The sequence below is a fragment of the Hylaeus anthracinus genome, unplaced genomic scaffold (genome assembly GCF_026225885.1).
Source record: "Hylaeus anthracinus isolate JK02 unplaced genomic scaffold, UHH_iyHylAnth1.0_haploid 0, whole genome shotgun sequence".
Lineage (NCBI taxonomy): Eukaryota > Metazoa > Arthropoda > Insecta > Hymenoptera > Colletidae > Hylaeus > Hylaeus anthracinus.
Window position 1 is genome coordinate 24,954,694 of NW_026533254.1, and position 26,456 is coordinate 24,981,149.

The 26,456-nt window shown below is 49.7% G+C and overlaps 2 protein-coding genes across 2 annotated transcripts in view; one reads left to right on the forward strand and one right to left on the reverse strand.

Annotated features, from left to right (window-relative positions):
• Positions 1 to 6,325, reverse strand: part of LOC128894494 (uncharacterized) — a gene marked incomplete at its 5' end in the record, with an annotated part of 31,845 nt that extends 25,520 nt beyond the window's left edge. The window contains one exon of the mRNA XM_054156255.1: positions 5,001 to 6,325. Within this exon, the coding sequence (XP_054012230.1) occupies positions 5,001 to 6,325 (1,325 nt within the window). The remainder of the gene's footprint in view (positions 1 to 5,000) is intronic.
• LOC128893903 (uncharacterized) overlaps positions 1 to 26,456 on the forward strand; it is a 380,105-nt gene that overhangs the window by 312,470 nt on the left and 41,179 nt on the right. The window lies entirely within an intron of this gene.

Consider the following 26,456-nt stretch of genomic DNA (forward strand, 5'->3'; position numbering starts at 1 on the left):
CGCGTTCATCGAGCCAGCTTTGTCGCACTCGTTCAATTTGCGCGGAGCAATTCGCAGTACGGAAAACGAGGACGCGTTTATGAGAGCCGTTACGTCTCGGCCGTTATCCATTCTTTGCAATAATAGACCTATTTGCGTTTGTTTAGATTGGGATGACGGAGGAAACTACGTGCTTCTGTTCGCAAATGTACAGGACTCGTGTTTCAATAAAACAGAGGCTGATTCCTTTACCGGTCGGAATTGTCGCGAAACGATACACGAATAGTTCCTTTATTCCGAGTAGCTAGCAGAGAGTTGGAGACTATTCTTGCCTAGATGACCGAGTATAGAATATAGAATGCTCGATACCGAATACTAAGTGCCACCGTTGGCCAAATACCGATCGCCCCCTGATGATTCTAACCGAAAGCTATACGCCCGGTGCTTAATGCGCCGCAGGAATGCCACTCCCGAAGTACCGCGAAATTCTTCGGCAGAAAATCGAAGATAAAGCAACACGGACGTTCGACACGATTAGACGTATTCTCCGCAACTTCGAGCAGCATACGTGCGAGGAATTCAAACACTGCAGTCCCGGGGATGCGTGCCAGGCCCAGAGACAGCGTGGCTCCGCGACTGCGTACATCTAAACGAAGCTACACACGAGAGACTCGCTCGAAGGCGGCGTAAAATATTTGCGGTTAGCCGAGCGTTTCCCCGTTTCTGCGGCAGCAAAATGCAGCAACTCCCGTCCGACTAGTTACCATATACCATGCCCATCCCCGGGTATTATGCACGGCCGCGGAAAATAACTGCGAGATGAAAACCGCCGAGTTGCTCCCAAGTCCACCGCGAACGATTTCGAGACTAATTCGCCGATCAACGCTAGAACGCGGAAACCCTCGTGTCCGGCGAGCATCCTAAGCGTAGGATCATGAGGGTTGTTCATGAGTATTCGAGAGAAGTCTCGAACTTGACTCGGGAAACAATAAAAGAAATAAGAGTTTGAAACGAGAGACAAAAGAAACGGTTCGAAGAATAGAAGCGATACGGTAAGCGAAAACACGTGCGGCTGTCAAAGTAAACAATCAGCGAGTATGCCTAAACAGTCGCCTAACCTGAGCTGTTCGATCCACTCGAGGGGGAGTAGGAGACGCAAGGAGAGACATAACCGATCGGTTCAAAACACGGTCGCGTTGCTAACGTCTTGCTCAGTTCGTCCGCGATCAACCGTCGCTCCGGTCATTCTCCCAAACAAGTGCGAACGTTTAAGTACGCTGTGTTGAGTGACTATTTGACTCTCAGACCACGAGCCTGATACGGTGCCTCCGAAGTATCATTATAGCCCGAAATTAATCATCGTTTGCAATTAATTGTTATCGTTGTTATCGTTATCGTAGTTACTTCGTGTTTCTATGTGGGCAGTTTCACGCGGCGTAGGTAGGTATGCGGGCCACCGCATCGCGCTCGAGGAATCCGAATGGTGTGGTGCGTGTGTTCCTCCATTTCACGCGTCGCCGGCCACGGGTCGTCGCGACGAAAAAATTTAATTACAATTCGAGGGTCCAAGGCCAAAGGCTACATCGCCGCGTCGCGAAACCGAGCCCCGTCTCTCCTTTCAGCCGCTCTTCATTCCTCGGATAATCGAGCGGGCCGACGCGTCTCTCGTTGCCTCTTTGAGCGCGGTAAATCCGATTAATTTGGATCATTAGCTTGCTTATCACCTGATGGATTTTATTAAGCCCCTCGCGGGAAGAATCTCCGAGAAGCTGCGCGCATTGGGTCTCAAAGAAAGGAAGCCAATTTCAGGACATCGAGGCGTTCGTCTGGGCGAGTTCGAGTTAATGTTTCGCGCAACTTTTCAAGGGGTTCGTTCGTCGGGTGCTCCTTGGAAAAATCGAGTTACACAGGCTCGCGAGTTATCGATCGTCCGGGCTACGCCTGTCCTCCACGTGGCACGAGTATTTACACCGCCTAAAACCCGCGCCGACCATATTTCCTGGTTAGGCGTAGGCCTAAACGCGGAGCGGGCGTCGCTTGGGAAAACACCGGGCTTCCCGGACCACTCAGCCCGGGCCACGATTGTTTTTCTTGCCGCGTGCTGTTTGCGCAGCCTAATCGAAAAATCATAAGCACCCCTACCGCTGCTAACTATTACCCAAAGGGTTCGCGCCTGTGGAAACAGATAATCGATCTTCCGGACTCGAGTGCCTCGCAAGAAAAACGAATCGCTACAGATGTTTGTTTGGGCAATCCTGATTGATAGGGACGTGTGTGGTATTCAGGTGACTCCGATCAACCTGTAGCAAGATCAGGTCGAGCGATTAGTTTTTTAGTTACGAGAATGAGGTCAGGTGGCGCAATGATACGTCCTATCCGATGCGACCGTACCACCACCACGTTTCCCATAAATCCAGCGTTCGAGTAGGTCACCTCGAAGTTGCGACGTCGAGAAACGAAAACCACTCGTGTCAGCCGGCAGCTGGGATCGTTCTGAAACGAAAGTTCGAGTGCCACGTACATCGTGAAACTTCCATCGCGGCAAACGTCGTTAAAAAGTGAGATCGAGGTTTCCGCGACGCGGCCAGGCCGGAGTTATCGCAACAGCTTCTGAAAGCTCGGCGGCTTCGTTAAAACTAGCCACTTGCGGGGACGCGTCGCGCACAGGAGGATCAGCACGCGCTTGAGCGCGTAGCAACCCCTGGAGATTCGCTGGAAACTCTGATGGCCCGTGTCACTACCAATCGATGTACCTACACTCGTGTATAACACGAGATTGTTTAGCTGTCCGCAAACCGCAGATTTAGATGGGGTTACGAAGAGGGAAATCTGGCCGCTCGAGTCCCTAATTATCTTGACATCGGGTCGCTACGGCCAAACAGGTAGGACAGTGACTCTCAACGGACCAGGACACTTGCGATAGGATTACTCTGGAAGTAGAACCTCTCGAGGTTGGAAATCTTGTTTACGCTCGATAGTCGTTGCGAAGACTGGCGATACGCCATAGAACAACTTCGTACCCGCGCGTAGACGCGGTTTCGAGCGACGTACTCACAGGTTCACTTGAAAGCGCGGTAGGCAGCTATTTTTATCTCGACCCGGAACATCGTCGCGTTAACATAAAATTTAAGCCGAGAGGGTGGCGTGATCCCATCGCTGAAAGCGATGTAAAAATTGTCACTCGAAAGCGGTAATCGTTAACTTTTTTATCCTCGATTGCGATGGAAGCGACGTGCAACGAGGTTAATGCCTCGATCTTCGCCGAAGCCGGCGAGATATCGCGACACGTGGAAAAAAGAAACATCTCGAACGGGAATTACGTATTCCGCGTGTCGAGTTTTTTCGCGTTCCTTTCGCGACTATGCTTTCGTGCCAGCGCGTCGGCAATAATGTATTTCGAGGATTTAATTATTCGCGGTATCCCTTCGCCTGCCGACGGCATATTAATCGTATGCTAATCGATCGTCATTAATGGGCCTCCGTTACAGCGGGTTTACCGCGGTGCAACCTCGATCGCCGTAAAGGAAAACAAGAAAAGGAATCCCCCTTGCCTCCTCCGGCCTGTTGGTTTGATAAATTATTTTACCCGTTCGCGATCTTTTATCGGGGAAGCGACGCGTCGCGAGTGAAATTGTCGCGCATCGATATTCGCCTCTTAATTTATGACCGTCGAATGTCGCCAGTAATTACTCTGTCCTGTCGTGGGAGTAAGAGAGATCTCGGCGAGAGAAGGAAATATTCAGAAATAGGGTTTCGAGGAATGCGTGTACGGCGGAGAGGCCAAGCTGTGTGAGTGTATACGCTTCGGCTTGCGCAAGGGTGAGAGTCCTTAAGCTTGGCCAGTGCGTGTCGAGAAGAGTGCAGTCTGCTTCGGTGCGGTTTTAGAGTGGAGTCTGTTTCGTTTAACTGAACAGCGTGTACATACCGGAGTCTTGAGAGAATTTAGCGAGCACAGAGACCGAGTGTTAGAAAGCAGCGGTAGTTCATGTATGCAGTTTAACTTCTGTTACAAGTAGCACAAGAGGCCGATCCTACGTTCAAAAACGAATGAAAAATGTGGTATGAAATTTTTTTGTAAAACCCTTCATTTCCGAGGAAATTGAGTTTGCAAACGAGCGTGCTCCGGCCGCGTACCCCAAACAACTTGGAATACGTTTTCTTCGTGAACAGACCTCGCACGAAAAAATTCCATTTCACATTTTCCATTCGGTTTTACACGTAGATTAATAAAACCCGAAGCTCATGACCTGTCCAGGATCTCCTAATGCGAGAGCTACTAAAAACATCTCTGTAAGGAGCTCTTAAACAAGACCGGCGCGCGGTCCGACATCCGCGTTCAGTAATTTTACAACACTGTGGGGTGAAGTGTTTTCGTGTCGCAAATTGTGGACATTCGCGCGGGGTAATAGTGTCCAACGCGATATCATCGATAAAACGCGGAACGACGGCGCCCTTCGAGGATACGATATCCTTGACGTTTTATTCCCGCGACCGTTGTAACGCGTTTTATTGCAATCGTTGCGTTTTTATTGGCGGCCCCTTCAACCCCCGTCACCCGAGGAAATGCAAAACTATTAAACCGACGTTCCTCCGGCCGTCCCACCGCGAGGAAATATGTGAGCGAGTGCTTAACGACCGCCGTTCAATTCTCTTTCCACGCATCGACATCCGACTGAAAGCAATTTCATTTAAATTACGCTTCTTGCCGGTGGTTCGATCCGTTCGAAAGAGCGACCGCCGTGTAAGGGCCACGCGAGTTTATCGAGCTGCGTACCTTGGATCCAATTGTGTTTCATCTGCCTTGCAAAAAAAAAAAAAAACCCCGTTGCGGGAAATGAGACGCGTAATAACGTGGCCTTCGTACGACTCGATCCTGAGATCAGTAAACGCGTACCCATCGATCTTTTTTTGGTCCATTAAGCGAGAGAATCCTGTCTAATTCCAGTGTTCGAATCCTAACGAAGTCTTAAGTCCGGAGGTAAGGTTGTAGGTTAATATTACGATAAGTAGGTTTAACTTACAGTTTTTCGGCGAGGAGCAAGGTGGCCAGGTTCTCAGGTATCTGCGTCAGTCCCCGGTGAGAGCACTCGACCTCCTGACCGTTGCACGTACACAACCAAGGGCATCTAACACTGTTCATGTCCTCCATCGTCCCCGACAAACTCCCGAGACCGAAACTCCCGAGGGCGGTACCGTGAGAGGCGCCACCGCCCAGCACGGACAGGATCAACAGAAGTCCCCAGGCGCAGACCACGGAACCGCAGCTGACGCTTAGCAGACGCAGCGACCATGCAGGCGCCATGGCACGTGCCATCGCCAAGATCTTCCTATTAATGTCCTTCACAGCGCGATTGGGACCCTCGAGGATTTTGGCGATGCTGTCTACGCGACTCTTCGGCTGGATGTTGGGCTCGTAGAGGCTGAAGCAGGCCGCCTCGGTCGTCGCTATTCGACCGACGTTGATGGTTGGATAGAGGCAATTGGGCGCTGGCTCGAGAAACGAGGATATCTCGAGTCCCTCCGCGGGTGGGCAACCGAGGATCCTCACTGGCTCGAGGATGGGGTCCTGTTCCAAGCGTATGACCGAGCACTCGAGCTCATTGGCCGTCAAATCCCTCGAACTCTGGATCTGTCTTTCCGTGGCTTTTCCTCGTGATCTGTCCCGCCTTCGACCATGAACACGGCACGATCGATTGGAATCCCTTCGCGTGCTGTCCGAGCGATGCCTCGGGATGGCGGCTGCGGGCGTCCTTTGCCTGTGCGTCGGGCAGTGTCCCCTTTTGTCGATCGTCTCGCCGCTATCCGCCAACGTCTTCCTAGGCCGCTTCGAACGGACCTCGGCGCTGTCGACGGCGAACTGCAGATCCAACGCGACGCTGGATGTCTCCTGACGATGCCACTGGTGGACCAACGCTGGCGTCCCGTTAGACGCTACGCTGCACTCGATCCTCGACGCTTTGCAGCCCTTCGATTCGTCCACTTTGAGGACCCGTCCAGCATCCGCCTCCGCGAGACCTGGACCGCAGGTCGTGGCGAGGTCCTCCCTCGACGACTGGTCGATGCCCTCCGAGCCGATCTTAGAAACGGGTACCGACGACGCCCGCTCGTCAGCTAGACCATCCAGCTGGCCCTTTCGGGGGCCGTGTGTGTGGCCCCCCACTTGTTTCAGAGGCCCTTCCGAGGAGATGTTGTACACCACTAACGGCACCGCCCGTTCCTGCTCATCCTGGGCGACCGCCCTATCTGACTTTATCTTGACGCTGGTCTGTGCCCTAGTATCTACCGTACCCGACCGGGTACGTGTTTCTCGCCGTGGAACGGACGTCCACGAACGATACAGCGACAGTCATTTACCGGATTCAGAGTGTGCTGCTCCTTTGCCAGATGTTCGAGCACCTGATGTGGTTTTATTTAAATGTCGCGTCCTCTTTGGGAGCGTGAGGCTGGTTCCGTCAGGACAATGGTCTCTTTGCCTAGATGGCTTCTGTGCGATGAGGTGACGACTGTCGGCGCGTTACACGGACATTATAGATGGCGATGCGTCCGTCGTGCTGCCTGTGGGTTGGGCCGGAAACTTGACGCGGCAGTGATGCATCACCTGAAACGAAAATTGTTCGCGTTAGGGTACAGGATCTTCGGCGTTCCTATATTGTCTATAATTTCTCAGATATATTATTCGTAAAATGTCCGCAACGACGTGGTACGCGTTCCTCTGCGGAATTTAGACGCGCGTGCGGGGGCGGAAGTTGTTCGAGGCAAGGTATTACAAGCCTCGCCGCAATAAAGCCGCAATTCAGTGAGCTGGATGGGTGTCTTCCGCGGGCGCATGATATACGTTCCACCGTTCGGCGGAAGTTGGATGCGTTCTAGATAGAGCGCGCCACGGTCGCACCCCCCGCCACGAGACACGACAGCCACGACACACAACGGTAGGACAATTTTTTTTCCGCCGTCATGCCCACATGCGACACCGAAAAATACATCTTCCGGCTATAAGCAGATGGGCTGGGACGTCTCGGATGAAAAGGGACGGCGGAAGAAGCAGAAGAAGAGGAAGAAGCCGTGGAACCGAATGGCGCAGCCAGTTACAAAGAGAGGAACTCGCCGTTGCAATATCGGAAGTACGAGAAAAATATGCTTTCGAAGCACAATCAAGGACTTGAACGCATTCCATGCACAGCCGTTCGAGTCGCGAGGCATATTGGAATTTTTCCCCCGACATTTTCCATCCGTCCCTCCCCCATTTTCTTTCTTTGCGCGTATACATACGCGTCCGCACACGCTCTCGCCACCCCGCCCCGCCCCCCCTCCGTATCCGTCGCCCTGTTTTCCTTCTTTTCTACTTGTCCGCCCGGTGAACGTGCCTCGAACGAACGTACGTGATGTCTCATATACATGTTGCTCGCTCGTAAGTGCCCCCGAATACGTTTCCGCGATTTATAATTTCGCTACGTGCAAACACTCGGGAATAGAATCGTCCGCCATTGTCCACTGCCCGAAATAATATGCGCCACCGAAAGTCCCAAACCCCATCTTCGACAGCTTTCTTTCAAGTTTCGCTCTCGACGATCAGAGTACAGTCCACTGAAAGTATGATTCCCCCAATCACGAGCTAACCGAAAGGCGAAGCGTCCTCAAAGAGCGACGGAATATGAAAGAAGCCCGCGTAGTCGCGACAGCGGCTCCGCGCGTCGCGCATTGAAATTCGTCGAAAATCTAATATTCCCTTGGAGAGCCGGTACAGGGATCGATAATTCGATTAGCAGTAGTCGACACCGAGGACAGTTAGGCGGGACGCTTTCTCTGTAGACACTCTCGCTACGCTCGAGTACGGTTAAAGTAGCCGCCACCCCCCGATAGGAAGGGGGTGGATGTGAGGTGGTGAAGGAGGACGAAGGGGGGTTGAACACCACGCACGTATAATATTGTCGAGCACTCTCCTGCAGATATTATCGGGGGACTCCGGAGCCTCTGATGTCGAAGTTAAGACGCAGGGGGGGGGGGGGCGAAGCCCCCGTTCCAATGCGACGCGAGAGGCCAGATCGACGGGAGGACCTCTCGTCTATCGGTCTCTGTCTTCCCCCCCAACTGTGTTCCACCGGTGCTCGGAATTAATTAATAACGTTAGCGTGCATTAATTGAGGCAAAGTAGCGTCGGACGGTGTTCGAAACTTTTTCTTTTGCCTGGCCGCTCCAACCCTTTCCCGATACGTCACGCGTAAAGCGTGAACAAGACGATAGGCAGAAGAGAGAGAGAGAGAGGGGGGGGGGGCTAGGCCAGAAAATCGATTCTCTCACTCTTCAGGCCTCCGCTGGCCAAGTGTAACGCGCCTGTGCGTGCACTTGATGTAATTAGGGAAATTATACGTTAGAATAAATTGCGTTCGAGGACCCTGGGAGGGAGCGTATATATTCGCGAGCTAAAAATTGAAGGCGGAAAGAAAGGGGGTGGGCATTGGATAGAGGCTAGGTCTCGTCTTTCGTCCACTCGCGTGTCAGCGGAATAATTGGTAGGGCAAATATTTGACTTCTCCGGTCCATTGATTGACACTTCAACGTTCGACCCTTCCTTCCGCCTCCCTTCCCCCCCCCCCCTAGACTATAATCACGTGATTCCGTGCACGATTCGACGAGTCTGTTTCCCTTTCTTTTTAACAGACTGGCTGGCGGTGTTTGGAAAGTGTATTAATGCTTTTAAAATTCCTAGAGCAAACAATAGTGCGCCGATGCACCTCCTGCTCTCTCTCTCTCTCTCTCTCCCCCCCCTCCCTCCCCCCGGTCTTCTTTCACAGTGAAAAAGGGCAGAAGGGACAATATTGACAGAGATCCCGGGATCCAGCGACCCCCTGCAACGCTGCGATTCGAATCCTCCGTCCACCTTCAAGGCGGTGCAAAACGAGAAGCGAGACATATGCTGCAGCTTTTAATGAAATTGACTGGGCAATTTCACACGTGACGCGATGGCTGAGCTCCGTCCACTAGTGTTCCTCGAATACACGGGGAAACAAGTCGCTGTTCTCCCGTGATTGCGTTCGACTTGCACAGCCCCTCGAGGAGGTAACGCGAGGTATGGGAATTTGTGCGCGACCTATTTTTAGCGAAAAATTACGAAGTAAACAACGAGTTCGTACTCCCTCGAAATACATCCGCCATAAGAGACCCGCGTATCGACTAAATGATATTTGCCGTGGATGCTACAAAGTGTACTCGACGTGGAGGAGTGTATGACGCACGGAGAAGTAGCGACGAATCTCTTTGAGCTGGCGACAGGGGGAAAAACCGGGAAAAACCAGACGGTTCAGGGTTAGCCAATACGATCCCGTTCCTGGAATATTGCGTCCTTATTGTAATATATTTGTAAGCCACTTCGACAGACAATTTCATCCGCAGACGTATGTAGGCAGGTGGATACACGGGAAGATTCCTAGAAGGTATATCATTATATTGCATCGGAAGAAGGAAGGGGGATCGATTATTTGTGGAAAGCTCCGCGAAACAAAGGGAAAAGAACGCGAGTTTGTAGGAACGGAAGTTCCACTATTCTGCATTTTGTTGCGCTGCTGCTTCATTCCCTTTGTTCCGCGGTTGATAACTATGAAACGTTTCGTTTCGTGCTTTTAGTTTATTAAATGTCTCGCGATCAGTGGTTCTCAAACCTCCGGCGACGTGTACTTCTCTCTGCCTTGGAGGAGACCAGTGATTCTAAACTTGGGTCAAAATTGCCTCGATGAACAATTGAATGCAAGGCTAGTTTAAGAGAACCTGAGTGACATGCAAACACGTACAAAAATATACATGCAAGTGCATCTTTAGTCGCAGAAAAGTTTGCGCGAACACAGAGAGGACGGGATCGTCCCATAAATCTCGAAAAGAGGTTCCGGAAATGTCCATCGGGGCTCGTCGCGGCTCGTCAATAATATTCACGTCCCGCCGCTCCGACGGACATATATCGAACGTTCATTATGTGTCCATCGAGTGCTCGGGATAACAGTTTCGTCGTCTCCATCGACTTTCGATCACGGGCTCGTCGTGGTTTCAGCCTGCTCGCCGTGCGACATCGATTTTCGATCGGTTCTCGGCTCGTCCTCCTTTCGCCCGCGGGACGAGCATGTCCCATCTTAAAACGGGGACCTTAAAAATCCATTTCGCACGGGCCATTAGGCACACATGTTAACCAAACATCTCCGCCTCCTAAGCAAACTGTGGCCCCGCCAGGGTTTTCCACGAAAAATCATCGGTTCCGTGTGTCTCGTTCACTCGGAAGCCGAAAACGGAGAAAAGCCGTGTTACAGGAAAAGTTTGGTCGAAAGTGGTGGTAGTTTGCGGGCAGGGGTGGGGAGTGTAGGAGATGGGAAACCGCGCGTGCCTGCCCCGGTGTTATGTTTTCCGCCGTTACGGGCTCGTGTTTCGGATAGGGGGATGTTCGCGGTGGCGCGCTACCCCTTTTCCATTATCCCCTTTAAATTAAATGTTGAATCTTCGCGTGTATCGCGCCGAACGCGTAAAAATCCGCGTAGCGTGGACCGGCGTCGTTATAAAATTCGCGTTCTATTTTATAGTAACCGCATCGCGCGCGCGCGCGCGGAACCAGAGCAAAATAGAAACGCTGCGCGAATCGTTGTTCGCTGCATGTTTACGAGATCGTTGGTCCGTTTGCTAATAACGATAGAATCTAGTCACGAACTTCTCAGACGGTCCGAATACCTTGAAAATCGTAGTCGTAACTACTTGGAAAGTCTCGAACGCGGAAGAATCGAGATGTATAGAAAATACCATTCGCGGGGTTTCCGTCGACAGCGGACGGTAACAATAAAACTCGTCTCGATACTTCAGCAATTCACCCCCGCGCAAAGGCGGACATGTATTCACGGGCAACGGTTCACCCTACCGAAAGAAAAAGGCGGGAAAAGGGCGGGTGGCCAAGTTCGATCGACGGATTAAACGAAATAAGCGGCGTCCCCATGAATCGTATCGAAACCGGCGCACAAATGAAACAGCCCTAACTCGCGGTCCCGCTCAAAGCAACACCGACCGAGAATATACCTTTTTATGGGTTTTACAGATCTCTCGACATGAAAGTAAGAGGGGAGAGTCCCCCTCCGATATTAGGTTTCCCAGTGCGGTTTTCAACCACCCACTCGATCGGTTGATCGGTCGACTTTACCCCGGGGAAATCACACTAGATACGAATTGGACCTCCAACCCCTCCGCGGTTCCCTCTCTTTTTCACCTTTCGACGTTCTTAAGAGGAAGTCCAAGGCCGAGAGAGAGAGCGGAACACGCCCGAGACCCTCGACGACACGGAGACGGCGCTGTGTATTAATCGGGAAAGGATCTTCTTTCGTTCCTCCGAGCGTCCAGCGTCCTTCCACCCTTGGGACGCCCGCCGTCGGGAAAGGATTATCCGAGAAGCGCTATTTTTCGATGGTGTATCGACACTTCGGTGATTGCTGGAATCAATACGCCACCGCCAATGACGACGAATGAGAAAACTTACACCCTCTATCCTTCATAAATTCCCCTATGAGCGAGTTTTTCCGTGGGTACAATTTGTAGAAAGATAGACTACCGCTCATAGTTATCTTCCCAATGAAACTTCATTTCTCCTTCGAACTACGTGACAAGTTTTCGTGAAAGGCGATTTGTTCTGCGCCCGGATCCGCATGGTTTCGGTTCCTCAAACTGCCTAGCCGGCTATCGGGTTTAACCCGATACCAAGCTATCCAACTGACGATCAGAGTTTAGGCTTCGTCTCTTGGTGTTGTTGTCCTATGCATCATCAGAAACATTGAACCGAAGAGCAACACTTCTTGAAACTTCTCACTAATGCTCGTGACTAGTTCGTGCTAAAGACCGTGTCAATATTTAATTGAAAACAAAAATAGAGAAGTGTTATAGTGACGGTACAGTGCACGAAGAGACGGTACACCTCCTCTTCTCAGCGCCAGAGGGAAACCGCGAGGACGCGCGTTTCTTACAAGCATGCCGTCCCGCCTACATTCATATACAGGGTGTCCCAAAACTCGGGGAGGAGCCAGAAATGCAGGGTAGCTGAGACGATTCTGAACAACAATTTCCTTTGCAAAAATGTCGGATGGGGCTTCGTTACGGAGATATTAAGCGAAAACCCCGACCAATCAGAGCGCGCGTAGACCGTTGGAGCGGCCGCGGTAGCGAAGGTTACGCGCTAGGTCGATGCTTCGATGCACGTCGAGTCACTTGTTCGCGTGCAAGCGCAGCCGCCAGCGCGTAGCCTACGCTACCGCGGCCGCTCCAACGGTCTACGCGCGCTCTGATTGGTCGGGGTTTTCGCTTAATATCTCCTTAACGAAGCCCCATCCGACATTTTTGCAAAGGAAATTGTTGTTCAGAATCGTCTCAGCTACCCCCCATTTCCGGCTCCTTCCCGAGTTTTCGGTCACCCTGTATAAGCCCTTCCCGAGCGAACTCCAAATATGCCTGTGTCTAAGGCACGGGCCTGCTAGGTAGCCTTACTGACGAGTCCACTAGCTGGCCCAGGACAAAGTACTACTGGCCCTTGAAACTCGTATTAATTGGCAGTCAGAGTACATTGCTCTGCGACAACCCCGATGAAAGTTTCGTTTTTCGGAACCGGAGCTCGCGCGGGATATTACGTTATAATAAACTGCAACTCGGTGACGCAAAACCTTGAAGAAACGGTGGGAGGGGTGTGGGCAGCCAGCGCGGAATGGAAGAATTGACCGCGGCGAACCTGCCTCTGTCTTCCCTGGTTGCTGCGTTTATCCCCGGCCGCGCGTTAATAAATTAAACCGCGTTCCTTTTTCTCCGGGCGGGCCGATAATTTGAATCGATTAACGTTCGCTCGAGCATTCAATTAGGCTGAGCGGGGAACAGGCTAAAAACCGGCAAAAATCCCGCCGCCATTCGATACCGGCGCGAGATAGCGAGACCTGTATTACCAGACGCGCGCCCAGCGAATGCTACCGAAGCAGCCACCTGCGGCCAACTATCCGCGAATATATATTATCCTATATTAGATTACGAGTCACCTACAGGCGGATCTATAAATTTCCTCGCACGATAGCGCATTGATTAGCGAGTAAACGCGCATTGCGTGCACGGGTCCCGCGTCCACGAAGGGGGATGCCGAAGAGATCTGGTCCCAGGCTCGCTGAGACCCCGATCGCCAGGACACCGAGCGTTCGTCCCGGCTGCGTGTCGCGCACTATCTCACGCAACGTCTACAGCCTCCCGAGGACCCTGGCCACGGTAGCAAACCTCTCCCGTATCCGTTTCGCGGATCGAACAGTCCTGGCGCATTCCCGCGCCTTCTTCCTGGTGCACCGTCGTTGCGCCGTTAATTAACACGTATAGGGACAGATACCAACAATTGTTGGTCTCGTTTCCTCGCGATGCGATCCTCCTTTCCTGGCCACGTTGCTTTGCTCGAGCTGCCTCCTCGGGAGGAGTTGAGACCTTGGAGGAGTTGGGGTCCTTGGTCTGAACGATGACATCCCCAAGTCCGGGAGGATTGAGTACCATGCGCTGAGAAGGTCTAAGAAGATCTTCGTACCCTGCATTGCGTCTATTACCCTCTTCTTCAGGCTTGGTAGGCGTTTTTTAAATCTCCTAAGTCATTTGCATGCCTCATCATTAATTCATTGCGTTCTGCCAATCGCAGCCCCTAATTAATCGCCTCCCAATTAGGAGGATGCCTCTGGAAGGCACTTGAGTGCCCCTATGGACGAGGTTCTATTATACTTCCTGGAAACGCTGCGACAAAATATAACGACACGATTCCAATTGTATCGCTTCCGAGTGATGTCCTCGGTGAACCTAATACAATACACCTGGTGATCAGCGTGTCACGCAACGAGCTGCACCAGGAAGAGGAGGATCGCTCGACATGCGAAACGAGTATGCTGCTGCCCTACCATTGGTCCCCAACACTTTCTATAGGCCCTGCACTGGCGACTTCTTTCATAATGACTTGCGTAACGACGGATCTATCAGGTTATGTATTACTCCTGCCACCACGACGTTTAGAGCTTCAAGATCCTCCAACGGCAGACGTTTCGAGGGCTAAGGCAAGCGTTCCCTCGCGACGCTGGGGAAGACTTGGCGTAGGGAAAGGAGGATTTCGTAGGGCAGGAAGGGTGGCAGAACCAGGAGAGCGGGAGTCTAGACCGATTAGCGTTTGGTCGCCGGAACTGGAAGACGGGCTCAGAAAACCGACGGAAGTGGCCGGACGCACCCTTCCACGAAGAGGGCTGGGAAAGACAAATAGAATTCGGAAGGAGTTTTTCTCTACCAGGCGAGATTTAATAGCCCTGTGGAATCGTGGGTCGTATGGCTCTGTGCGAGTGATATATCCATCATTCCATGAGACATCCTGAAGTCCTTGGTACGATGCAGGCACTCATCGTCAAAGGCGAGGGATTGGTAAAGTAAATCGTAAGCTACAATTGATAGAAAATCTAGTGGACCATCTGGCGGCATTGGTAGTCCAGAATCCCAAAGTAATGAAGCCCTAGGTTATACTAGTGATCTGGATTAGGTCTGGGTTAGGTGTAATTGGTAACGTAAATCTTAACCTACTATACCTAGAAAAGTCCATATTGAACCATGTAACTTCACTGGTATACCAAAATCCCAACGTAACGAAGCTCTATGTCATACCAGTGTTCTGTGAGCCACCGTCGACTCGTGATTTCGACGATTCACGTTCTTGCGCTCATTGATATGATAACGTGGGCGGACCTTGACCGTCGATTTTCACATACCTCCACCGCCACTGTGACTCCCATTTGCCCTCGTTCGGTCAATTGACATAGTTACGTGCTCCAATGATCGCCGGGCGCATTCCTGAAGCTGTTGAACGGAAGGGTCATAAATTTTAGCGCCTTTCTTGCGCGTTCGTGTCTGAGAGTAATATCGAAGCCGGTCGGATCGCCAAGTTCTTGTCGCGGGATGCGGCCCAAGTGACTCGGTGTTCTCAAACACTGCGTTCGAATGTTCAGCTTCCCGGGAGGAACTATTATCGCGAGTAGCTCCGGCAAAAAGACGGCTCCTAAATTTTCTGCCCCCGTGTTCCGACTGCCACCGGTGGGAAATAGGAGTTTCATTGATCCCAGAGGTCGTCAAACTTCTTATGCTTATCGGGCAGGCGATAGAGCGATTTAATGCGTGCGACGATGTCCGAACGCGGTGTCATCGCTGCTCAATATCGACACGGAACCGTCTTATCGCACGTGCGCGACATTAATCACACCGACGCCACGGACTCGAAAAGGGAATCCATTCTCCGAGCACGCCACTTGCACGGAGAAAAGGGTTGAAGGAAAAAGCTCGGTTGAGCTGCAGTCAGCGTTTTTCCGCGACGACTGTTAAATAAAGTCGTCCTACGGCGTGTGTGCCAATGGCAAATCTATAATGGCCCGAGACACCGTCCGTTCGCCTCGTTTTTGCTACTCCTACAAACTAGGCTGCGTTTCGACCGTGTCCAGTCTTTTTACCGTTCGACAACGTCCACCGCGATTGGAAAAGAAGCACCGTGACTAAGATCGATGGACTGCTCGACGATGAGCGATAATTTCGAGCTGAATACGCACGGACGTATCTAATCTCGACAATGTAGACTGACCGATCCGGGGACGCTAGCGACGGGCACCGGTTTCTCTGGATTCAAACATTTATTCATCAATTCCGAGACATTCGTGATCTTGAAGCTGACCCACGAGTACGGAAAGTCCTGCGAATCCTACGAATTCTACAATTTCTACAAGTCCTGCGAGTTCACGAACGATAAAGAGTCCGCGGGTTTAAAGAGGATCCGTTTTTAGAACCTCGGTCCTCGCACCCATCGCTACTTACGCGATTGTCGATAAATGGAGTTCGTGGAACTTAAACGGCGCGTTATGTTCGCCGAGACACTTTCGAGCGGACGACTAATGCGAATGGACGATACGAATGCACGTCCAAACGAAACAGCGTGTCTTCGATAAGATGAACAGCTTGATAAAGGCGTTACGTTCCTGATAAATGCAGCCAGCATAATGCACTCGTCTCTTTGCTCCGTTGTAACTGGAAGGACGGCTTCATCAAGCCTCTCTCGTCAATTGAAATATTATCGAATCCCGGGTAGGGTACATCGGTGAATCCCACGGGGGACGGACCTAGCAACATTCGCGACAGCGTACCGTTCTTGTTCTCGGTACTCGAATAATCCCGCCATTATTAATCGAGAAACAAGAAGACGCGTTAATTCGTCGATCCTGGAATATCCAAGGCAAAAGGAGGAATATAATATGGATAAGTAGACACGTTCCAATAAGTTTAATCTCGCAACAAATCTATAAGTAATAACGCACTCAAATACATCGCGCGTTATTTATTCCTATTAATTCCGCAGCCTTTCGCTTGAGTAATGAAAATGCCAAAAAAAAAAAAAAAAAAAATGTAAACAATCATATATCATCGCCAGCGAAGTTCCCATATTTCTCACGGCATTCCCACAAATTTTTGATGCCGCGGATTTCTCGCGTCAATTCTTCCCCAGCGGTTTCCACGGCGTCCAAAGCACCGTACACCTTCCAGCGTGAAATTGTCTAACGATTATACCGCTAACCGGCCGCGGCGGTGTGCCACCTCGATTGAAACTGAAATATACATCGAAAGGCGGTGGAATTGTGCAACCGGCTATCCCCATTAATCACTCGAATGGATTTCCACGGAATTAAAAAGTAACTAGGATATACGCTTCCTCGTGCCTAGACCCGCGCTGCCGGCGCTGGACGCGGAAAGGCGTAAATAATATATTTGGAGTGGGAACAACGTTGCCTGCCGCAGTATTTCACCTGCGCGCGGGTTGTTTTACGACGCGTTCAGGACGACACTTATCCTTACCTGATGCGAACGTGTTGATTACAGGACGCGTATCTACGCTCTCGCGCGGCCAGTTTCAAGAACTGTTATTCGTAAAACGATAACGAGCCCGTGCGTGGCTATCTCGGAGGGTTTAAGATAGGACGCTCCCCATGATAGTCGCGACCAGGATACGGAATTCCCGGTGTAAACCATATCTGGACGTTTAGTGCGCAACGAGGACCGCCTCGCGCGATTGGAAACAAAGCATCTGTCAGTCCTCGAGGCTTGATGTGCCCCGAAATGTTCAAACCCGCGTGAACAAATGGATACATTCATCGGGAACAGTTTGAATTTCTATATCATACCGGACCGGGCTTGACCGTGTCTCAACTTGAGAAACACCGTAGGTATAATGGATATACTAACTAACTAAGAAGCCTGCAGTTATTTCACACTCATAAAATTCAGCTAACAGACTGACTAAAGAACCATCACGAAATTCCTCAGTTATTGAGAGTCCCGCGTCACTATCGGCGGCAAGTGATAGGAGGAATTTATTACGCCGCCAACATTAAGTTTCCAGACGCGCAACTACCCGACGCCACCCTGAAAAAGCTCTTCCCATGGCTCAGCGCGGAAATAACGCTTCCAGCCGGGGATAAAGGATGAAGATCAGCCCCCAGCTTCATCCCCGCGGAGCATGTTCACGGGCACTCCACTTCGCACACGAATTTCTTGGTTGCCAACACGCACGGGGTGTGTATCGTCGTTCTATCGACGCATGATTCAGCACACAAAGAACAAATTTGTTCGTTGCACTTAGGCACGATCGATCACTCGCCTCGTCGTGGCTCCCCGGCTACTTCAAATCTCGATTCACCGCTGATAACGATGCCGGTGCATTAAGCGAGTGCTGTTAATTTGTTGCTCGTACACGGTGCACTTCACCGCCGGAAATGTGCGAGTTTCCGTTCCGTTGTTAATCAATTACGTTGCTTGTCGACCGTCGGAACGCACCGTGCGCGCTGTGTGAAACCGTGCTTCTTTTGTTTTCGGAGCGAGGCAACAGGAATTTCTCACGTAATAGCCCCTGGGGCTCGACGCGAGAGAACGCGATACTGGTTCGCGAGTATTGAGAACGATTCGTGCATAAAAATTAGAATAGCGTTTGATGCTTTGGACTTATGGATTACCAGGTCTTGCACGGTTGTTTTATCCGGTCCCTTTTCATTGATTGCGAGTCCGTCGTGGATTATTATAGTTCCGTGTCGCGAGTGTTAGACGCAGACAAGCGGATCCTCGCACAACTGAGCCCGGAACCTGATCTCCAAGCTGACATATATATGAATGTAGGAAATAATATAGGAAAGAAATGACAAAACACACAAATTCGTCTCGGCTCTCGACCCTCACGGTTCTCACTTAACGACTCGCTAACAACTACTAGTTTCAGAAACGACGCGACGCAATTTTCGCCGCTTTTTTCCTCCACGCTATCACTCGCACTCGCGAGCTTGGGACGTACCACAGTCATAGACTACTAGCGCCGCTATTGCTGGCGCCGTCAGATTCTACTAGCCCGACCACTGAGTGACCCGCCTGGCCCAGGACGAAACGCATCCCTTTCCTTCGGTCGTTCCTCCTCCTCCTTCGTCTTTCCACGTACCCAACCACCATACACCGCCAGCAACGACGTAGACGTACTCTTTCACGATAGATAGCGATCGGGCACGGGTCTCGCAGCTTTATTCTTTATTCCGCGCAGGCAGCCCAGGAGAGGTTGGATCAGCCAGAAAAGATAGAGGCGGCCAGCCGAGCAGCCAGGAAAGATAGGACGGAAGGAAGGAAGGAAGGATGGCGAAAATGGCGGTGGGAAGGGGCGACGAGACAGGGAGCAGCGAGACCAGCGGCCGGAAGACGGGGAGCTCGGCGAAATTCTCGTTTCACGAGCTCACGAGAAGAAAAGTATGTCGGCTACCGTGAATTATGATAAATATCGCGACTGTGACGCTGCGATTTTAGAGGCTACGTACCCGCGGGGGCGGCACACGCGCCTTTAACCCGATGCTATTCTCGATCGCCTCGTTCTGCACAACCTCACCAGGTTACCCGACGTACATACCGAGAGCCACGTGGATTTTTCGATCATTCCATCGAATATGCCGGGCTTGTACGTTGAACTAGTTGACTCCCCCCCATAGTGTCAAGTGGAAGGTCGTGCAGTTCATCGCCAGCGGGACTGGGGCTCGTGATCGATCCTTGTTAGTGGATCAGGTGAGAGGAAGGAATGTCTCGCGGAGAAAAGCCTCGGGATGAGATTCTTCAGATTTGGAAAAGGATTAGAAGATTCCTGGTGTATGTGACAGTGGTCATAGATATTCGAAACACTCGTCGGTACAGTCCGTCGAGTTGGGACTCGGTAGAGACTGGATCATTTACTTAGAGAAAGCGTAAATTCAAGGGGCAAATGCCTACCATCTGGCAGCAGTGGTAGCCCGGCACCTGGATGCATCGCTGATCCGTAACCTAACAGTGGTAGCACCTGGTCTTGCTAAAGTAGGATTCGCAAGTATCGACCCCTTCCACGTTTTACTAGCGCAACAAAAAAAGAGATGGTCTCTGACCACCAAGCATCTCCGAATCCTACTTCAGCAATGGGCACTCCGACCAGCAGAAATACTGCGGCGCTAGTAGTGCAGAGCGAAACCTGGTCCAACCGGTTGCATCGCGATTTTCGCCCCACCTTGTACACCTCCACCGCAACGCATCGATCTCCCTCGCTCTTTCGCGGCTGTCACCGGGCCCGTATACGTGCACGTTCCGTTCCACCTGTCTGTTTTACCGCGTTTCCGTCGTGTTGTACCCATAAAACGAACCCTAGCCGACTCCCATGGGGTCGCGCTAATGCCCGCCGAGAGAATGAGGAATGCCTATGCGTGCACGGGGATCGACACACAGCCACGTGGGCCGTTTCGGTGTCCTCTGGGCGGGCGCGTGTGCGTGAGCCCTACAGGGGGTAGTTCGTATACCTCAAGCGGTGGCTTTCCTTCCCACGTTTTGAGGGGTGAAAATGCGCCCCTGGCGAGCAGGAAGGGCAGGTAATTGTTTTGCTCTAGCTGTTCCCGTCCTCGTTCCTCATTCCTGCACGCCTCCCTCCCCCCCCCCCCCTCTGCCTGTCCTGTCCTTCCTCTGCGCCCCTCGACAGGGCCAAAGCACCCTTTGAAATAGACGAAAAAGGCGGTGGCATTAAGTCGTTCTCTCGCAACGGACGTTTCCTTTCAATTCGATCTAGTGGTTGTCTCGAAACACTTCTTTACGAAGATGGTGCAGAAATTGTGGTAAATTGTGAATAGTGTTGCCGTAAGTTAAGCGAAGAAACAAGGATACGGCGATTTGTGACGTCATGTTCCGCTCAACGCGTTGAGGCTTCGCTAGCAGGACACGATATAAGAAACAAAGATACAGCGATGTGGCTTTCTTCCTCGTTGCATATGACGTCACTCTTTGCTCAACGCGTTGAGATTTCGATAACAGCCTCGGAACAAGAGATAAAGATATGACGTCACTCTTGGCTCAACGCGTTGAGGTTTCGATAACAGCCTTGGAACAAGAGATAAAGGTACAACGATATAGCGTTCTTCCTCGCTCAACGTGACGTCACTCTTGACTCAACGCGTTTGCAACCCTGACGGTAATTCTCGTAGCGCGAAATTTCTGTTAGTGTAGCACCTGCCAGTGCCGGTGTAATTGGAGATCTGATAAGCACTCTATCTCGGATATCTCAGATCTGATTTTGACATTTTTCCTCGGGAACCATCTCGCGTTCGATTTTACTGCGACAAAAAGCCAACGAGGAGCAAAAATTGCATAGTAACTCGCGTTTCCTGGAACTGCGGCCCACAGATGACATTCCTAACAAGATCCTTTAGACCGAATTTTTAACTCGCATCCACACCCCTTGCATTTGCATAGCTGCTTTCCCCTCCATTTCGACTTCAATTTCGCGTGAAAGAATGGCTGGACGTTAGACGCGTCTCGTATATACGCGCATGGAGATGGTCGAAAAGTAGCCACGCCATGGCAGGTGGAACCGAACGCGAACGGACGGTTAACAGTTTTGTAAATTGAAATTTACGATCCACCGCGGCTCCCCAGCCCTCCTTATCATCGGCTCAATGGCAGAACCATGAATAATTCAGCTCCCACGGTGGACCAGGGGCCGCCTGTTTCTTCTTCGTGACTCCTCTTTTCCTGTGTAAATTAAACGCCGCGACGATAATCGACCAACCTTTTCGTCCACGGATCACCGACCACGGCCTCGCAACAGGCCTGCCAATGCCGGTACGAGCCAAACAATTCCGCAATTTCATTTTCCCGAACTCGATATTTTCGCCAGTGAAGGGTCTCGGCGAAATCACTTTGACAGCCTCACCTTCGAGATATCCGGGTCATCCGTCGTCACGTGGTTATTAATGCTTCTGCAATTTGTACTCCGTCAGGAGAAGTTAGAACTGAATTAAAGGAACGAGGAGGTAACTACGAACCGTTTATTTCCGAGCGGACGAGCTCCGAGGATTCCGCTTTGGGCTGATAAGTGGAATTAAAATATTTGTCATTTATACCGGGAAGTTATATCAGACACGGGACACGTTTGCTCGCATTTTAGCGCCGAAAATAATTAGAAGATCGTTAACTCGATTAAATCGTCCAGCTAGTCAGATCTGGAGTGTCTGTTGCTGAAGTTATTTAAAAGCTCCGATACTTTAGCGATGAATCAGGAGTTTTGTCAAAACATCGCTGCACGGGTTGTCCTATATTCCTTTCGCCAGTCGTTTTTGGCCCATTCCCCTGAATTTAGAAAACGTAATCCTTGAAATGTTTTGGCGCGGTGTTTACATGCGCGGGCGAAAACACTGTTTGTCTACCATAAATCTCAATCAATCTCCGCTGAACTTTATTGCCACCAGTTACAACTTTTTTTTTTTTTTTTTATTAAGAGCGGTACACAGGGAGTGACTGACATTTGTCAGCAGAAAGGACACCATCCGTCATGGCAATGCCGAGCAATACGTTTCGCGTTTGACGTCGAAAAAATTGAATGACTTCAAATATGCTACCCCGCTGTACTTTCCAGATTTATTTTCCGTCCACTCGCGCCCCCGACACTCGGTCGCGCGAACGATTTTCTGGAAAAGGAAGTGCTGACGCGGAATCTATCCTGGACTTAAATAGAATTTTTATCGAGGATACACCTTTGCGTTCCCGGGCTGCTTTTCGACGAATTATACGTAGTTAGAAATATATTTTCACCGGGGAGCTATTGATATTAAAAGTTAAGTATAAGAGTGCCAGAATTTGATTCTTAAAAGCTCTTAATTTGAAAAAATGTGTGAGTGAAATGAATTCATTGTGGAGACACCTTTACGTTTCCAAGCTGCTTTAGACGAATTATACGTAGCTAGAGATATATTTTTACCATCGATATATATTTATCGAGATATATTTTTATCGTTATCAAAAATTAAATACAAGAGCGCCAGAATTTAATTCCATTGTCGTCTTTAATTTATAAAGACGAATAGCGAAGAAATAAGTCTGATTCGTACAAACTAATGATTGAAAGATAACCATCGTTTACACGAGTTAACGGTTTCAATCAGGTTTTTAATACGGAGGAAGGGTTAATTGCGATCGTCGCACATTTTAAGATACTCCGGGGAGTGTCGTCCTCCGTTAATGAAAGACCCTCGAACACGACTCGAGAAAAAAGGAGAAGCGCGAGAGCTACGGACGTCCAATAGGTGACAAGGGCCAGAGGGGGGGGGGGGGGAGGTGGTGACAAGAACAAAGAAGGAATTGTGAATGGACTAATGAATTTAAATGGGAGCCGAGCGCGAATCAGAGCGCACGAAAAAAATAATATCAACGAAGTGGCGGAGAGGGGTGGGGGGCAAAGGTGGAGGAACGAAAGAAGGTACGGGGGTCGCATGACCGAAATCAGACAAATGGGTGGTCGGAATGCGCATGAAATACAGGGTGCGGCCGAAATCGCGGCACGGAACCCGCCGAGGGGTGATTTCTTTGTGTAAAAGTAATTCCAAGCTGCAGAATAATTGTTATCTCATTGGAGGGGATTCGTTTATAATTAATTTCTGAAATGCTTCGACTGGTCTTGACTTTCAATTTTAGGGATTCATTAGGCAACGGCGAGAGGATAATTATTTTTAATCGATGTAGCGAAGGAAATGGTTGAAGTTGCTAGACTACGGATTATATGCATTTATGATATAAACATAATTAAAAGATATGTGCACTTATGTAAAATAAAATAAAACAATATTATTATATTAATTGTGGAATATATTCAACATACATTATGTATATTTTATGTATGTTATCTATATTATTATAAGTTATAAATGCATAAAGTCCGCAGTATATTTATAACCCATCTCTACTTTAGGTGTCCCAAAACATATATTAGGTCTACCGGAAAGTTCTGTCCGTTTTAAAGAAAAACGCGAAATAATAAATTTCTCATACCTTGAATAAATTTGATCGAATGATATAATTTTTATCATTATTTATGACATCTTGCCTGGATGATTACAATTTGTATATCGTTTCTAATGAATATGCGCATACTTGTTGAAAACTTGTTGCAACCGGAACGGACAGAACTTTCCGGTAAACCTAATATATTTAAATTCAATATCCGCTGTCTATTTTATACCGTATATTATATTCCGTCGTCCACAAAATTAATTCGCCACTAACAAAGAAGAATCTTTCTCTCATTGTCAGTCCACGCCTAAATCTCCACCGCACCTCGTTTAATGTTCGATCGACGTGCTCTAGTTGCTCTTCAGGAAGCGACGGAGGGGGCAAGATTTTTTCCTTGCGAGCACGAGGAAGCCGAATTCGTATTTCGTAACGTCTCGTTGAGTCTCGTCTCCTCCTCTCGTTTCCACCTCTCGTCTCCTCCTGTCGACAGCGTATCGCGGTGCCCCGAAATTTCCATATTTCATCCAGCCAGCGGATGATTTACGCCGAACGTATTAAAATGAAAATGTTATCGGGAAAACGCGCAACGGGCCGCAACTACGAACAAAAGTCGTTAATAATATTCGCGTTTCGTTCTCCGCGTTCTCCTTCTCCGCGATGTGGGCCACAGCTTTTGTCGTCGCTGTTCCAATTTAACTTTAACGTGCGAGCAGATAAACTCGCGCGGAACATCTTTCGCGAAAACTTGCTCGACTCGACCGAGACAGAAGACCGTTTATTATCTTGTATCCTATTCGCCATTACCGCGGAGTTTATGATCGGCGCGAATTCATGAATCAACCTGGCGGAGCCGGGGCTCCCCGGAAAAATATCGCATCGTTGTTTGCAAGATTGCCACGAGCCTGTTCCCGGAAAATTTAAACGAAGAAAGCTGGGAAAATAATTTCACGCGTTCAGAGATAATGCTTTGATAAACGTAGTCGCGCCGGACTGGACAGGATCAGACTGGATTACACGCAAGAAATATTGGGAGAAAGCAGAGGAATGTAATTTTACGTCAGATATGTGCGAAAGATTCATCCCCCACCAGTGTCTACGTGCCTTACGTTCGAGCGACAGTTGAGCTCGCTGACCGAACTTCAAACCGGTGCCGCTCGGCCCGGGGGCAAAAAGTGATCCAAACGAGGTCGTGTTTGGGCTCGTTTTCATCGGGAGGATGAGGACATCACGAATCCATCGTTAACCTCGGCACGAAGATACAATCACATTTTAAGATCGACATCAGTGAATACACGTCGACTCGCGAACGAGATCAGCGTATTTCGCAACTGTATTTCTCGGAAGATCGCGGCACCGTGAAGTTAAGTAGACGATTGCGCTGGAAGACGTAGGGGCGGCAGGAAGTCGAGGTTGCGCGAAATAAGCTCGTCTCCGAGAGGGTGAAAGAAGATCCGAGCCAAGTCGATGAATTCTCTCGTTGCTCCTTTATCGTCGAGGCTCTTCCTCGCGCGCTCCGTTTCGGCGAGAGTGCGAGAAAGTAGCGCGAAAGAAGACGTACCCCTTTTCAACGAGCGTTTCTCGAGAGAGGAGGAGACGACGGGAGCCAGGGGTAGGAGAAGAAAGAAGTACGAGGAGATCGGAGGGTCCCCAAGCGAGAGGGAACTTCCTTTCTTATAGTTTCGAATACCAGACAGGTCATTCGAAGTCGACTACGTTTCCGAGGGGTATCCTCGTCACGGGGGCGAATATTTCTCCGTTAAAAAAAAAAAAAAAAGAAGAAGAGGTTCAAAGGAGCTTTAACGCTGGCTGTACGCGAGCCAGCCAAGAGAAAGAGCCTTTCGAAAGGGAATTTCACCGGGCGAGAAATTCGTTTCCGCTTTCCACGCGGTCACCCCGATTGTCCACTAATCGTCTTCATTTGTACCTCACCGACTGCCCCAAACGACTTACGGGGAACTTTGAAAGCTGACTCCTGGCCGTCGTGCTCGATAAGACGCGTAACTAAATATTTCCACGGCGAGAGTCCTTCTAATCTGTGAGCCGAGTGCTTTCGAAAGACGTAAGACGAGAAGATGAAAGAGGGACGAGTAGCTCCACTCATTCGTGAGGATACCGATCCTTCGAGTTCAGTGGCACTCGAAAACGTTTTTTTCGAAAAAAAAATTCCACTTGAAATAGAAGGACGAATTTTCAATCGAATTTACCGGCGCAAGTGTACGGTCGTAGAGCGGTTCGATAAATGAAACCTCGAAACGAGATTCGTTTGGCATTGCGGGCTGAAATGAACGTGTTTCGAGAAAAAAGTATTATCCAGCGCTGGAACAAAACGCTTAGCGGTGTCACGAGCCGTTGTACGAGGATCATACTTTATGAACACAATCCGACGGTGTTGCAAGCATTGTATCCGCGTGCATCATTTCGAGCAATTAAACGGCGCGCGCGCTAAACGTCCCTGTCGATCACGATTAACGACCGCGCTTTTTACGTCCCCCAATTTTTTACTGCTGTTTTACGCGTGCTACCATCGCCTCCCCCGACCGCCCCGTCGCATATTCGAATAATTTTCTGCTGTGCTTGTTTTCATGGCTGGTGGTTATCGAAACGAAGAAAGGACGCGACGATGCGCTCGAATCATCGCTAAAAAAAACCATGTGCTGTGGTATGCTTTGCGGTGTATACAGTAAATTATATTCCGCGATCCAATTAGACTTGATGTGCTAAGCCACGAGAAAAATACGTAGACAAATTTTTATTCAATTTATTCAAGATATATTCAAGATTTGTTGGAGATTTATTCAAGATATATTCAAAATTTATTGGAGATTTATTGGAGATTTATTCAAGACTTATTCGAGATATGTTCAAGATATATTCAAGATTTATCGGAGATTTATTCAAGATTTATTCGAAATTTATTCGAGATGTGTTCAAGATATATTCAAGTCTTATTCGAAATATATTCAAGATTTATTCGAAATATACTCAAGATTTATTCGAGATTTATTCAAGATATATTCAAGATTTATTCGAGATATATTCAAGACTTATTCGAGATCTATTCAAAATTTATCGGAGATTTATTCAAGATATATTCAAGATTTATTCGAGATATATTCAAGACTTAT